Source organism: Sapajus apella, unplaced genomic scaffold (assembly GCF_009761245.1).
Source record: "Sapajus apella isolate SASKATOON/1434 unplaced genomic scaffold, GSC_monkey_1.0 scaffold46, whole genome shotgun sequence".
In the NCBI taxonomy this organism is placed as follows: domain Eukaryota; kingdom Metazoa; phylum Chordata; class Mammalia; order Primates; family Cebidae; genus Sapajus; species Sapajus apella.
The window spans coordinates 2,343,822-2,360,008 of NW_022436986.1; the positions used below are offsets into that span (position 1 = coordinate 2,343,822).

The window sequence follows — 16,187 nt, forward strand, 5'->3', positions numbered from 1 at the left end:
GTTATGTGATATTAAGGATTTTCCAACCAGTCCTGCTCAGAGACCCGGGCTCACCTAGGATAGCAACGGAAATTCCCAAATTTAGAACAATTCACTAGGATTTCGGAAAACATGTCATCCCTTCTGACTAAGCCACCCTATTCACATGTCTCTAGAGACAGGGGTTTCCCAGGGCTACTTGGAATTGGGGCTTTGCAAACTCTAAAGTGCTCTGAGTTTGAAACAAAATGCCACCATGGTTCTCACTATGACACTGTCATATTGGACAGCTGCTGGGTCGTATTTTAGGTTTTCATTTGAAAGATCAAGGGAAGTCTCAACCTCCTGCCTTTACCTGCCAAGAATTTTGCTGACACAACCATGGCTGACCCGAAGCTGCCTGGAGATGTCGCAGGGCCTGACACCTTGATGAGCAAGTTCCACTATCCTCTGGCGGACTACATCCGGGAGTGGCCGTCCATTCACAAAAACCCCCCCAAGCTGATTCACTCCTCCATGTCCTGAAACAGATCAGAAACAAAAGGAAAGGGAAAGGGTGGTTAGAACCAGTCACATAGGAGAAGCACCGCTGTGAGGACCCAGAGCCCCTCTGATCACAAATGGCCGGCAGGCTGGATGACTTGGGCCTGGAGTTCAATCGTGCAAACTACGCAAGGTCCCCAGATTGCTTTTTGAAATTAATCTTAGCCTTTGTCCATCCACAGCCAGTCTATTGAGCTATTGACAGCAAACATCCCCATACTATTATTAACATTTTCTCCATAATTTTTCTAAACAATGAAATGTGTGAAGACCTCAATGTAAATGAAATGGGCACAACTTATTATGTGATGCTGAGGTCTAAGGAAGATTCTGGGGAGAAAATATGCTTTAAAATACATCACATTTAAAAGGGAAAATAATTGTTTTCTTTTAACGAATGTTTTTAAAAAGTGAAAAGAACAACTTCAATAAATGTATATCTCAGGGAAAAAAATTTTTTAATCTGCAATCTAATTCAAGGACTAAGGAAATTTTTAAAAATTTTAACAGCACCTGCAGAGCACTGAGCAAAGAAACAACCATCGCCTTGTTAAAAACCCTCCCTTAAAGAAGGTGAGGCTGACATGCAGACTTGACCACTGTACCTTCTCAAAGTACACAAAAGAAATGGATCATAGCATCTTCTACACACAGCACATTCCACTCCACTGCATTGGGGATTTGTTATAAAGCAGTTTCCCTGGAATTTTTACAGTGTTTTGCAATAGGCAAACAGCTTTACTTTGGTTCCAGGGGAAATAAAGAAACCTAAGAAAGCCTCTGGGTCCCAGGTTTTACAAGGGTCCTGGGACAGATTTTAAGTAAAAGAAGTCCGAGAACGTGCCTCATCCACCCTTCTCTTACATCAAGGTCCATCTGGAGGGACATAGGACCCAAGTAAATGAAGAATCAAATCAATAAACACAGAGTGATCCAATGCAGCAACATCATTGACCTTATAGCTGTTAATTAGTCACTCACTGACATTGCTAAAGACTGGAGCCCAAAGCCAAGTCAAACCGTTTCTTGATGCTGCTGGCAGCTCAGAGGCAAAGGAAGGGGAAACTCCTTCTAAACGGGGACTAGGCTAGGACTGGGCTGTACAAGGGAAAGACCTCAAAGGTCACACACACGTATACACTCCAACTCCAAAACATGAAATACCGCCTCATCTCAGCAATTCCTCTCCAGTACTCAACTACTACCCAGGTTCATGAACCACGTCTGAAATAAAGGGAGCAAAACCCCGCATAATATAAGCTATTTCCTAAAAACTGTCCAAGCAGTCCACTGAAGTTTCCCATGAATATTTCCCAAAATGTCCAAGCTCAGGCTTATTTTAAGAAAAAAACACAATTTTATAGAAAACTGCAGTACTTAGTTCCAGTTCTAAGCTGCATTTCTGATTTTCAAAATGACCTTTATTCAGTTTTGATTGTTCTAAAACACTCCAGACATAAGGAAAAGGAAAACCATTCCAAATAGGATTTTGCAGTTAGAAACATAATTGCGTAGTTTTTCTAAAACAGAAAGACTGCAGCCACCCTGGTCAAAAACCTCAGAAGGCTTTGTTCTGGGGCTGGGAACACCTATTAAAAAGGGTTGTACAGATCTTTCAAGAGCAGGCTGGATTTAAGTAAAATTTTAAAAATTCAAAATTAGTATGAGTTCATCTGGGAAAACGAAGGGCAGGCGAAAGAAGCTGAAACACCCAGCACCCTTTTGATATGGCCTGGGAGTCCAGGTATTACGGTTCATCTGCAATAGTCTGCTCCCTACATAACTGACAATTGAGACTTTCTGCCCAAGACACAGTAGCAACCTTCAGAGGACTTAAATTCCAAAGCAGTCCTGCAGGACACGGGTGAGCACTAGGGGCTATTTTGTATCAAGGGAAAAACCTTAAAGGTCTCCTAGAGCCTGGTTTCTCAAGGTGAGAGCAGGTCCCTAAACCCTCTACCCTTGACCACATAGGCTGAGCTACTAACGCTCTTTCACAGTCTTATCTATAGGTCCACAGCTGACACCAGACTTGGGATGACCTGGGAGCCTCTTACCTTCCTCAGTTTCCTTGAAAGGTCCCCAAGCCCCATTGGCCTTCTTCACCATCAGTCTTACCCAATGGAGCTCTTAGAGGGTGGTGATGAGGTTTACAACTATGGTGTGAGGAAGACCAATTACTCTGGTTTGGAAAGAAGTGAAGTCCAAAGTCTGAATGAGGCGAGGCAGGACAGAGAAAGAAAAGAGGGAAAAAGAGGTGTGTTGACAGAAGTGCAAAAAGTGGGAACTAGATGAGATAGACAGCCAGATGAGAGAGGCTGGAAAGGAAGCAGGAGGTTAGGCAGGCAGAGGAGAGGGAAAATGAATGGAGAAGCTAGAACAGGCCGAGAAAAGAAAGATGAAGGTGGCACACCGCAGGAGGCAACAAGAAGAGAAAATGGAGGAAGCCCAGGAAGGGGCTTCTGGAGGACAGGGGACTTCTGTGGACAGGATGCCGTTGTTTTCTAGGGCCCCAGCTCTGGTCCTGCATCTTCTTGGAAAACTCAAGTCCCAGCCTGTACTTCCTATGGACTCCAATTAGCTGAGGACTCATTCCATGAAAGGGGAACTGACACAAAGACAGAGGCAAGCAAATCAGGCGAAGACCAGGAAACAGACCCACAGATACAAGAAAAAGCCCAGCCAGGACAGGTCAGACTCGGCAGGGTTTGGAGGGGATGAGGAGAGAAAGACTGAATTGCAGATGCCCCTGAGGCCTTTGTGGCTCTTATCTGGAAAGGGGTGGCCTCCACAGATGCTCCTCAGGCCCTGATAAAGATATGCTACCCATCACAGGCCCTCCCAATACCTCCAAAGACCATGGCTGAGCATGAGATTTTGGGGAAAGGGTCCTTGCTGACTCAGGCACAGACCGAGCTCCAGGACCCCAACAGGATCACTAACATTTTTCCTAGATGCACCAGAAAGAATGAAGGGGTACACAGACAGGCAAACAGGGGCACAGGGAAAGGGCAGGGAAGAAGTCTTCCTAGTAGACTCTCCAATGCACAGACAGGTATTGACACATGTGGACAGTCAGGCAGTAGACATAGATATGGTTAGACTAGTCAGAGAGAGAGCTTTGCATGTGTGTATACCCACTGCCCTTTCCCTGGAATCTGGGTCCCTCCCTCTCCCCTTCTGTGAACCTTCTGAAGCCTCATTTTTATGCCTTTGTCAGACAGTCAGGGAGACCCAAGAACCAGCTCTAGCCTGGCCAATGTGAACTTCCTGAGTCAGTCCTTTTGTCTCTCTGACCTCAATATCATATTCTGTAAAATGGGTGAAGATGAAGGTTTAGGTAACCCTCAGGTAGGACACTGGCTATAAGTGTTTTACAACTGGTAATGATACCTAGAGAAACAGCTTAGGAAGGGAGAAGGAGGTTAGTGTGCTGATGAAAATGATGAGCCTGGAATAGCAGGTGGGAGCTCCTCAGAACTCAGAAGCCCATTTCCTAGTAGTGCCTGCCCCTCACCAAAGAAGCTATCCTGCTCTGAAGCAGTGGTGGGGGTTGGGGTGGGGAGAGATAACAGGGAGAAGAAATTGACTGGGCCAAGAGGAAGACGAGGAGCTGGGATTGATCTGAGCTTCTACTACCTCAGCTACCTCCCAGGATCTACTGTGCCCCCCCCATTCCCCATTGCTAGCAAGTTGGGGCCCCAGAGGAGGCCTACATTGTGCAAGAAAATAGCTTTGGGCCTCAGAACCAGAGTGCTTCCAGAGAAGCCAAGGGCTTGCACCGGCTTTGGAAGCTAGGCTGGCTGGGGCCCAGCCCCCACTGCTGCCAGGGAGATTGAAAATGGGAGGGAGCACTTCCCATGGAGGGGGCAGATTGAAGACCCAGACGAGGAGGTACAGACATTAGCGGTTGGCTAACCCGCACCTGAAAGCAGCTGCCTTCTCCACGCTGATGCTCAGCCGAGAGACCACCACCGGATCTCATGCTATCTCCCCAAGGGCCAGGGCACAACCTCTGGGCCATGAGCTCTGGGCAGAAGGACACAGTGAGGGCCTGTGGATTTCTGCCGGTGAGGAGAGAAGCGCAGGGGCTGGTCCTCCCTATCTGTCCCCACAGTTGCTCCTTGGCTGAGCCAAGGGCTTGCCCACCTCTCAGAGCACTGCCCCAACTGGTTTGTTTTGGGGCTTACAGTGCAAGATCGGAGACTCCCCAGAGCCAAGCTGGAGTCCGAGCCGGAAAAGGCTGTGGAGGGCACTGGGGTCACCACGGACTGGAAACGGTTGGGCACAGGCCCCAAACCTTGAGGAATCATTTGGGCTGGGACCAGAACAGGCAGCTCAGCTGCACAGAGCTCCCGACCGATTTGGTGGATTACTGCAGACTCAGAAAATTGACACAAAGAGAAACTGACCTGCCTGCAGCCAGCCCAGGCTGCTGAAACAAGCTTTCCCCTACTTGCCAGGCCACTCAGCCCTCCGTGGCAGACAAGGACATGCTCGCTCCGGGAAGCTGGCCTTCTCTCCAGCCGGGTCTCTGCTGCCTTTGTTAAATAGGGGACCGCGGCTGGGAAAGCTGGATCCCAGACTGTTGGGGGAAGGGGGTGAACCGGGCATGGGGAGTGCTCCCAGCCCGGGAGCAACTCGCTGACCTGCAGCCCGCAGAGACCCCAAGCAGCACAGGAGCAGAGACTGCCAAAGCCTGGCACCTTCCTCCAGCCTGGCTCTGCAGCAAGCAGAAAGGAAACGCGATTCGTTCCACTTGGAATTTCCTTGAAATCTCCGAATCTAATCCGGCGGTTAACTCACCGTGAGAGGAGCGTTCATCTCACAGGAGGCTGTGCTAATGGGTGAATTGGCAGGATCCCCACGGGTCGGGCAGCCGGGCCGGCCCTGCCCTCGCCCGAAATGACCCTTCCCGTCTCCTACGCATGCTGCGTCTTTCAGAGGTGGGGGTGCCTGCGTGGTGACTAATTGGCTTCCTCTTTCTTTCTTTTTTCTTTCTTTTTCCTCTTTTTTTTAAAAGGGAGAAGCCACGGCGAACAGGCGTCCTGCAGAGAAGGACCCGATGGGGTCTTTAAGAGTCTCTATGAACTGGCCGCCTCCTAAGCAGTTGCTGAACTCAGAAACCGTTACTTCGTTGATTTTTCAAATCCCCCTCCTCAACTCCAGGACGCCTTTGGAGCCCTAGACCCGGTGTTCTCGCTTAGTTCTCAACCTCTTCCTCCACACAAACAGACATGGGTCAGGGCCCTACTTTCCCTCCAAGCTCCAGTCTGGATCAGCCCCACTGCTGAAAAAGGCGCCATCCGGGTAGGGGTATGGGGCGCTGAGACTCAGACTGACCTCTCCCTACAACTTAGTGCCCTTCAACTGGCCTGGCCCGGAGCCCTCTACGGGTCCAAGCCAGGGTTCTCCGAAAGAGCTGAAATGCCGCCGGAGCCTTGAAAGGCTGCAGCTTGCTGCCCAAGCTAAGCGTTGCTGGAGGCGGGATTCCAGGACCAGGTGCTCCAGCCCCGGCGGCCAAGCACGTTGTTCCAGGTCCCCCGCCTGGGATCCCTGCACTTTGCAAAGTTGGCTGCGCGGCTGCAGAGGTCCGGGATCTTCCCGGCCTCAGTATCTCACCCACGGTCCGGCACCCCCAACCCGGTCCCGGCGGGAGAGTGAGAGAAGCGAGCTCGCCGCCTACTTACTATGCATGGATGCAAACGGGTCGTGCTTACAGTGTATTTCCATCGGGGCGCTCCAGACTGCAGGCCGGCCCACGCCGCCGCCTCCCGGCGCCAAGGGGCTGCCCAGGGCCGACAGGGAGCCGCGCCACGAGGCCAGGCACTGTGCGACCTGGGCTCAGAAAACACTGCTGGAGCTTCGGGGTCTCTCTCAGAGCCTCCCTGCTGGAGACCACCGGGAGCTGCGCGAAGAGGCGGGAAACGGTGCTAGCGCAGCCTGGCTAGGATCTGGTGCCCAACTCCTGCTGGCTTCTTTCCCTGGCTGGCTCAAGCGGCGGTTCCAGGCCCAGCCCGGGGTAGCTGCGGCCAAGGCGCCCGCGGCTTCGGGGGCATAGCGTAGGGGCCCGCCTCCGGGACCTCCAGCAGCCCCGGCCGGAGGTAGGGGCGGCTCTGAGGAGGCCGCCGGAACGCTCGGCCCTTGGCTTCACCCAGGGGGCAGCGAGACCTGGTGGCTACCAGACTGGTTCCGCGGCCTCGATGCCTCTGGGGTCCCTCCTCGACCCCTCGGTCTCCGCCAGATCCTTTCTTTCTCTGCTTCTCCGAGTCTCTGTGGCTCAGACTGGCCCCCTCAGCCTCTCTCCGGCTGTCTCTCCGACGTCTCGGACGAAGTTGCAAAGAACTTCCTCTCCGGCAGCACGGGGTCCTGGAGGGTTTGGAAATGCTTCAGCCACTGACGTTGGGGCCGCGACTCCGGAGTCCCCAGGAGGGTGCAGCCCTCCAACCCCGAAACCCGCTGCCTTCAAAGTTCCCGCGGCCCCCGTTGCTCGCCCATCGCTGGGACCAGGACCGGGGACACCAGCGACGGACTCTTCCTCGCCAGGGTGTCTACCTCGTGCCTATCAACTCTTCAAGCCCTGCCGCCCTCCCTCGTGGGTCTGGTTCCACTGTCTTTCCGCTGCCTCTTCCGGGACGGTGGCCGCGCCTGCCCCAGGGGTGGAGAGAGGAACAGAAGAGAGAGCGAAGAGTCCCCGTCACCAAGGCCGCCGGGGCTGCCGGGGCTGAGATGGAGCAGCCAGCTCTGAATGCCTGCGTTGCTGCCGCCGCCGGCGCTAGCCCTCCGCCTGCTCGGCGCGCACAGTGCGCCACCGCGCCGCCCCGGAGCCGCTTTCAGGACCCGCTGCGTGTGGACAGCGCCGCCCGGGGCTCAGCTCCCTCCGGGCGGGGGCGGGGCGGGGGCTAACCTGCCAATCACGCTCCACCACACCAATCAGAGTGGCGGCAGCCGGCCCCGGCCCGAAACACCGCCCCATTGGCTAAGCAGTCCACGGGCTCCGCCTGATTAGCCGACACCTGGGCAATGGGAGAGAATGGGGGGCGGGGCCCAGGCGGCGGCGCCACGTTCATTGACAAACGCGCTGGACTAAGGCCTAGTGGATCGCGGATGTGGGGAGGGGGAAGGGGGCCCACGCAGTGCCTGGAGAGTACTGTTGCGGGCCCCACGCGGGCTCGACCTCCCCACCGCGACGTTGGGAACCTGGGACCCTCTCAGGGCTTGGGAGCAGCCGAATGAAGGATGATAATGGGGGAATAGTCTCCAGAAAAAACAAAAATTGTATGTTGGAGGAAGACAAGGAGCGCAGTAGAGATCCCGCACCATCAGGCTCGTGATGGACTCGGAGTGTGTGCCTGTCTGCCAGTTCTGACCTCACTTTCCTAATCTGTAAAATGGGCAGAGTGGGGTTAACTAGATTTTAATGAAGCCTCTTTCCACGGAAATCTTTCCTAATTTTATTTCCTAATTTTATCAAGGACCTACAAAACCACCACTGGCTCATTCTCGTCCACCCTCCTCCCTCACTTCCACCTGCAGGGCCCTCAACGCTCCATTAACCGAAGGCAGAGAAGTTGGGGGAAGGGCGAGAATATCTCACACTCCTTTAAAGTTAGTAACTGGGGCTCACCAGGGCGCACCTGGGTGGAAGGGCTAAGGCTTTGGGCCAGGTTCCTCAAGCAGAGTGGCTGGCCCTCTTTCTTGCCTCAGATCGGCAACTGCTAGACGCTTTGGGAAATGGTGTTGGCGCTTCTATCCACCAGAGCAATTCTGCACCTGACTCAAGGCTTCTTGAGAACCGAATGAGCCAAGTCGCGTCCAGTGCTAAAAAGGGTCCCTGAAGCGGGCGGGTGGGCAGAGGCATTCTATCTCCAAGGGGCAAGCAAAGCGGCCAGGCCGCTACAATGCGAAAAACCCGACCTTCCCTCTACTGGGGAAGTTCCTGTCCTTATGTAGACAAAATGGATGGATTTGTAACAGAACTCTCCTGCTACAAAAGAGGTCTTTGACTAGCGAGTCCGTTTCTTGGTGGAGTTTAAGGCTCTGAGACAACAATCAAAGAAACTGAACCTTAAAAAGGAAGCATGGGACAGTCATTCTTCACCCAGGAAGCTATAGTTCTGTGTGCCTTCTGGGTTCTGGCACAAGAAAGACACTGAGGATTCCCTTGCCCCAGCAGCTCATGAGAGAGGTCGGAAGACCTCTCAGTCACTTTCTATTTCATGAGTGATGATCCGCTAGTATTAAACATAAATCCACCAAAACAAGGGCTTTGAGATGTCTGCTCCAGGATGGACTTGTAAGGAAGACAGGGCACAGGCTGATCATGGGAGGATTCCTGGGTTATCCTTTTGCTTTATTCTTTGCCTCGGTTTCCCCTCCTCTTCTTTCTCTCTACTCATGTTCCACTTCTCAAACTCCTACACTGGGTCGGGCCTTGGGCCCACCTTCTGTCCCTGTTCTACACCCAGCTGTCCCTGACCAGTAGACAAGTTTCCGGCGCTGACACCCGTCCCCACCCCCAAGCAGGGCACAGCTGCGGAAAACGGCCCCAGGCGGGCCTCTGGGGACCCAGGAAACTGCAGTGCGCGCGGGGGTGGAGTGGCGGCTATCTCTTCTTTGTCTGGAACCCCGCCTGTCCGGATCTTCCCCTTCCACCCTGGCCTTGGAGCAGGAAGATCGCAACAGCAGAGAGGGACCGGAAAGGATTAGAGTTCCGGCACTGGCTTCACCCGATGGCCCCCAATGGGTCGGAAACGACCAGAATCCACAGCCTTGGCCCAGACTCAACATGGCGACTTGCACACCTACTGGGGAGGCGCGAGTGCGGGACGCCTGAGGTTTGCAGCCAGTGACACCCTCACCCCCAGCCTCTCTCGTTGAGCTCAGGCCTGCAAACCCAGGTTCTCTAGAGTCTCCAGAGCTAAAGGGGACCCGAAGCTATGCTTTCTCCATTTCACAGGTGCAGAACCCGAGGCCCAGAGGCAGAATGCGACTTGTCCAAAGTCCCACAGCAAGTCTAGGGTAGAAGAAAGACTGAGGGCTGGAAACCCTTCTCAAAAGCGCCTCTCCAGAGCCGCGCTCGGGATGGTGGGGGAGGGGCGGTTGATGCCAAATCAAAGAACTCGGCTGGAATATGCCCGCACACGTACGTCTTTCTTCGCATACCCGTGAGGCTTGGATAGACTCCCCCGGGCACAGCCCGAACAGGAGTAGCTCCGATTCCCCATTTCACACAGTAGGTGTTCAGCTTCGGGACAGTGTTCTGCTGCGAGGAACACACGGGACCAGCCTTACCTGTGCACCCAGAACAGCCCCCTCCCGCACTTCGCGGCGTTCTGGGCGGAAGGAGTTTCCCCCTGGGTGGGGTGATTCATCACCGCCAGAGCCGGCGGCCCCTGGAAAGTTCCAACCCCAAAAGGCGCGATCAGACCTGATACCAAGACCAGCCTTGCAGGTCACCAAACGGCAGCCCAGTGAGGTTACGTGACTAGCTGAAGGCTGCACAGCAAGTCCTTGGCGGAGCTGGGCTACTGCGCCTCAGTCCTGTCTCTGAAAGCCCACGAGCTGCAGCTTGGGTCTAGGAGAGCGAGACTAGCGGGGGGGCTGGTCTCGCCACGACTCTCAACGCTGTCGGGCCTCGCTGTGATCTACAACGATGCGCTTTCTTTCTCCCAGTAGCAGAGCTTTGGGCCGGGTCCCGTGCTAGGCGCTGGGGGCAGAAGACCGATAAAGGAAACTATCCAGGAAGAAACTCAATTTATGTAAACCGAATTGCCTTTGAAAGTTTTAAAACTGAAAAACAGCCCATTGAGAATAATGTTTGAGAAGCCAGAAGCCAGAGACCTTGCTTCACTGGGGACACACCCCCTCCCGGCGTCCCCTTCCACGGCTCCCAGAGCCATGCATTACCGCAGCTTCAGGATGTCAGGGCTGCTACAGAGCTCTATTAGCCTGACATTGACTCCCTCAACCCAAGTCTAGCCCATTTCACTGTCCTTGCCTCTGGCAAAGTGAGGCCCAATAGGGCTCAGACTGGTTGTTCAGTTCTGGAAAGATCAGGAATGCTGCCGGCATGGCTGTCCCAACCCATTGAGTGCCCTCTAAACTTAATTTAAAAAATAAAAAAATAAAAAAAATGAAGTATCAGGGGAAAAGAAATTGACCTGAAATTACACAGCAAGTCCAGGCACAGCAGACTCCTGCATGATTCCTGCTCCTGGTTCAGGAGTCTGCTCTACCTGACCCGGCTCTGTTTGCAGGAGTTCTTGAAGAGGGTGGAGAAAAACATGAGAATTTCACCAGGTTTTTCAAGAATCATGTAAAACTGCCTCAGTCGGGGTATGTTATCATTACCAGCGTGCCCTGCAGGCTGGGATCACTGAGATTAACTCTCTCTCCCAAAGACCTGAGACAGGCAGCCCCTTCTAAAGCCTCTCCTTCCTCGTTTATTTAATACAGGGAATAAACCCTGAGATGTGACTTCCTAAGGCTCTGTGAGATGAAGTTTCATGGATAGGGGTTATTACTATCCGTCACTCCATCCCAGGCTCATTCCAGAGCTGTGAGATTGGATGCCAATGCCCAGTGGGAAAGTATTTAACCTACCCAGGTCGGCCTGGGCCTAAGGACTCAAGGGCTCCCATGGCAAGGAGATATTACTACTTTCCCAATAGTAGTTTTTCTCCAAGAGGTCCATGGAGAGAGGAGGGAATCTGTCTCTTCTCCTAGCAGGAACAAGAGGTCTAAGGGCAGAGAGGTCACCTTCCATTCCTATTCCCTCCATTACTCATGTTTTATGATCTCCTACAAGTCCCTGCCTCTCTCTGAACCTATGTGTTTCCTTTCTCTACAGCAAGGAAGATATTAGAGTAGAAGGTATTTAAGTGAGTCCTTGCTTAGTGCTGTCCTGGCCTTATCTCAGGCTTAGAGTCAGAAGGACATACTCCCTCCTCACTGGGCAGATAGGGAGACTGAGGTTGAGGTAAGAAATGGAATATGGTTCTGAAGGAAGAAAAGAGAAGTTTGTCAGCCCATAAAATACCTAGAAGTTGGGAGAAGAAAGAAGCTCTCACAAGAACCGGACCTGGACATGCCTTTGAGCACCAGCCTGGACAGCTTCTCAGCTTCTCTTTCTTCTCCAGCCCTGACCCAGGCTGGAGTGGACAGGTGGAAGAACAGTCTGACTTGAACTGTTGCCCTTTTCCAGGCAGGCAGCTCTTCCCCTACCAGCAGAGAAGAGGGGGTGTGGCCCTCTAGACTAAGCCCTGGCCAGCCTAGGGCTCCCCTATCACACCTCACCCCACTCCACCCCAAGCCCCACCCAGTCCAGCTGTGCGGAGGAATGAAAGGCTTTATTGATTAAACGATTATTCAGGCAATTGAACTAATCAAAGAGCCCATCGACCGCCATGAATTACATTCTTCTAGACAGCTTGTCGAGAGAGCCAGCCCTCAGGACTGCACAGACCCTCTCCACGACATTCACCCATCCCCAGCTTATTCCCAACACATACACAACCACCACTTCCAAGCTCATGTCTCTCTGAAAGTCCGTCTGCTGAGAAGCCCACTGCCAAGGAGAAGAGCCTTCTGGGAATTGAGGATGGAGAGTTGGGGTTTCCAGTTTCCTCTTCCTGAGCCCTCATCCTGGGAACTCTCTACAGTACTGCCTCAGATCTCTGCCCTCATTTCTCTTCAGCTGCAATTTTGGAAACATAGTTGTACCCCAGGAGTTGTCCAGGGCTTCGGGTCTAAGTTTATCCTCTTGGCTCTTAGGCTTGTATTTGAGGCTGGATTAGAGGTGGGGGCTCTCAGAGGGCACAGGGGTGGGTGAAGGGTGCTTCTTGCCAGGCCCAGGAATGTGTTTGTGTGGAAGTTACACAGTGGCCTAATGATTGAAAGAGGCCCCCCCATACCTGATGCATGCCTCAGGGCAGATGGAGGCCTACTGCCTCTACTATCTCCTCTCAGACATAAACATATCCTGCTACCTACTTCTCAGGCCTGTGGGAGGCACACGGGGACCTATGCCAGCGAGGCCTGTGTGCATATAGGCACCAGAGCTGAATGAGCTGAATGCCCAGACTACGCACATGCACCCACTGTGCTGTCCTCCACTGGAGCGGTACCCAGAGGATAAAACCTGAGGACACTGTGTGTGTGTGTACAAATATACACACCAGTGTCAGAGGCTTGTCTAGGTGAAAGTGAAAGTAGGTTGGGGGTCTCTAGAAATGTCACAACTAACCCCATAGGTGTCCACTCTCATCTGCAAGGTTGTGCCTGCCACAGGAGACCTTTCTGTACAAACGGTAGCCTCAACAGTGTCCACTGCACACCAAGAGGCTACATGCCCTGAATTCACACCTTCACTCCTGGTTCCATCTCCCAATAGAATGGAAACTGTACCTTACTATGCACATGCTAAGCACCACGGATCTCCACAGGCCCCAGACCCACATCTGTGCCTAGAGACACAATGTGAAAATTGGCATGTACACATTGGACAGCTGTTGACATAGAAAAATGGAAAGGTCAGTGTAGCCACCTCTTTCTCACTTCCAAACTCACTTGGGATATAACAGATGAACACAGGCCTTAAAATAGTGGATGTACACTCAGATATTTCCCAGTTACATAAATAACGCTCAGTAGACACACGTTTTGGTACTCAAAAGAACACACAAATACTAACTTATAAACACACACGAATACCTCATGAGTGTAAATACACACACACACACACACACAGGCAAACAAACTTTTGGACACAAACTCATATATTTTGAAAGCTTTTGAAAATACAGATACAGGGACACACAAACTTACTGTCAGTCATGCACACACTGAGCCCCTTAAGTAAACACTAACTTGCAGACCCCCGGAAGGACACCAGCATAAACATTCAGAAACCGAGAAAAACACAGACAAACTCACAGATACTTGGACTGATGCAGAAGTGTGTGAACAGTTAGCTGAAAAGACATAACAAACAAGCCGCAGTTAAACATACAGTCAATCTCTACGAAAATGCGGCACACCCCCTCCTCCTCCAGGGTCACCCTGCCTGGGGACCAGGGCCTGGCTCTGTCCCCGAGTTTGCAAGTCTGGAGCCCGCATCGCGGTCCTACCTGTCCTGCTGGTCCGAGGAGTCGGGTAATTTTTCTCTAAATCCATTTTGATTTTTCAGAACTTGATGGAATGGACAGGGAAAAAAGTTTCCACTTTTTTGTGCCTTTTTTTTTTTTTAGTTCCTTAATTTTTTTTTTTTTTGTGCCAGGGGCCGCTCACAGGTCGGAATAATTCAAGCCTTCCGCTCCCCCGCGGAGCTGGGGTAGCTGATCACTGAGCTGAAACTAAACGTTTTAGGTGGAAAAAAAGCGTCCGAAGGCACCGTGAAATGATTAAGGAACTAAAGAGCTTCTCGCCATGTGAGATCATGTCCTGTTCTCGCCAACATCACAAGATGTCCCCAGACACGCCGCGCCCCCAGCGCGCAGCCCCGCACTGCCGGCCCGGAGCGAGGAAAGGGTAGGCGCTGTGCTGCCGGGCCTGCTCAGCGTCCCAGACGTGGCGGACCCGGCCGGGCTGGGCCGGGTTAGAGCGGGAGGCCGGGAGAGCAGCAGTGCTGCTGCCGCGCTGCCCCAGACTTTTATAGGGCCCGGGGGGGAGGGAAAGAAGGCTTCAGACTGCGCCGGGCGCTAGCCGGCGCACCTACGGAAAGGGGCAGACCAAAGCCGAGCCGGGAGCCCGGGCCTCGCAGCCGCACCCTCTATTAAGCCCTGCGCCCTGGGGTCGCGGCCTTCTGCGCTGTGCGCAGGGCCTGTGACCTCTCCATATGCAAACCCCGCCGCTTAGACGGGCGCAGGCCAGGTTTTTGTTTTTAAAGAAATTAACTGCTCTGCCAAGCAGGTGCTTTTGAAAGGGGTTGCAAAGGCTGTCAGTGTTGGCAGACACAGAGGGGACCTTCTGGTTTACTCAGACTCACCCCTAGGGCGGCGCCCGACCCCAGGATTCCCAGCCACCCTACCCCTACCCCAATTTGCAGTTCCAATACTATTGCTGGGCCGCTGACCCTAGGGCAGCATCAGATCCCTAAAGCCCCCAGGTCCCATCCAGTCTCCTGGTCCCAGAACCCCTCCCTACACCAAGTTCCATTCTGGCCCAGAGCCTGGAGGTTAAGCTGTGAAATGCTGGAGATGAAATCTGGGCTTCCGATTTGGAGCACTCGGGCAGAGGAGAACATCTCAGTAGTTCCTGGAGATTGGCGGGAGTTCCAGACACCTTACCCCGGCCCACAAATGGAATCCCATTGCCCTCCAGCCCTGAGACGTTGCGGAGTCCCAGAGCCCCAGGACTTGATTCCAGAGAGGAAATTAGATCCAGAGAGACCGGGCAGAGGTGTGGCATGTCCAGCCCTCTCTCTTCGGCCCAGGCAAAAGCCTTCCCTCCCTGTTCTCCTCCCCAGTCTCCAGTTAGTTCAGCTGCTTGGCCTGGCCACTGGAAGCCTGTGGGGCCCTGCAGCGGGGTGGTCGCTAGGGAAAGGTTCTCCAGGGCGGGGGAGCGCTCCGTAGGAGGACTCCCGGTCCGCTGGACAATGGCAGTTTTGGAGAGTGAATCGTCCTCAGCAAGAGTGTTGTTTGTTTTTTGGAGGGGGTGGTCACGAGGCTGGGTCGCAACCTAGGGGGAAGAGCCTAGAGCTCGAGGAAAGGGGGGCCTCCGGCGGGAACTGGACATCACATATCCACTGAGCAGATTTTGCCACAATCGGAAATGTGGCTGTGAATTCCTGGGTTGCCCCCCCACCAAGTGGTCTGCGCAGTTCTCCAGCGCCGCCTCCTCCCTGCAGCCTGCGGGCCCGAGTCCCTACCCCGCGATTTGATTTTTGGCCACCTCCGAGCGCTCGACTCATTCCCGCCGCAGCCCAGCCCCAGCCCAGGCTTCCCGCCCTCCCGCCTAGCCCGCGCCGGGAGGCAGCGCCTGGGAGGAGCGGCCTGTCGGCGACTGGAGATCAAAAGCCCTCCTGCAATTGACATTTCACCCGGGCTGGGGGCGGGGGGTTGTTGGTGTTTTGTTGTTGTTGTTTCCATTTAGAGGGTTTGTTTTCTTTTTGTTTGTTTTCTGTGAGTTTTCATTTATTCATGGGAGATTCTTTTGTGTCGGGTGTTTTGCGTGTTGTGTTTTCGTGGGATTGATTTTAGCGGGTTTTACTCGTAAGTCCTAGTTTTTGGAGTGGGTTTTGATTTGGGGTGGTTTTGTACTTTATCCTTGTAGGCTTTTTGTGTGTCGTTTGCAAGGCTTTTCCTTCTCCGCGGTGTTTAGATGTGTTTTGATTTCATGTGAGTGTGTGTCGTTTGTGTGTTGCCTTAGTGAATTTCGTGTTGTGTGTGTTGTTTCCTAGATTTGGATTTTATTTTTCTGAACTGTACATTTTGATGGGGACTGGGGTTATGTTTTCATGTATTGGCTTTAGTTTTTGTTTGTAGGATGCTTTGGTGAGAGTTTGCATGTGGGTCGTGGCTTTTGTGGGGCTTTGGGATTAGTGAGGGGACATCAGCCACTACTCCGTTCATGCCTGCACCCATGAAGGGCAGAGGATTAGGCCAAACATCACGAATCGTGGGTTCGCCGTGCTCCGCCTCATCGCGCTCCGGACGCTCGAGACC

At 53.2% G+C, this 16,187-nt stretch overlaps 1 protein-coding gene across 5 annotated transcripts in view; it reads right to left on the reverse strand.

Moving 5' to 3' along the window:
• The window catches only part of PAX5 (paired box 5), a 196,011-nt gene extending 180,571 nt beyond the window's left edge, over positions 1-15,440 (reverse strand). The window contains exons 1-2 of one of the 5 annotated variants that reach the window (XM_032240082.1): positions 13,653-15,438; positions 335-500 (exon numbers count right to left, since the gene is read on the reverse strand). In XM_032240082.1, the coding sequence (XP_032095973.1) occupies positions 335-500; positions 13,653-13,698 (212 nt within the window). In that variant the 5' untranslated portion in view covers positions 13,699-15,438. The other 4 variants (XM_032240085.1, XM_032240083.1, XM_032240084.1 and 1 more) reach the window with 4 other exon arrangements.
• Between the last annotated feature and the right edge of the window lie 747 nt (positions 15,441-16,187).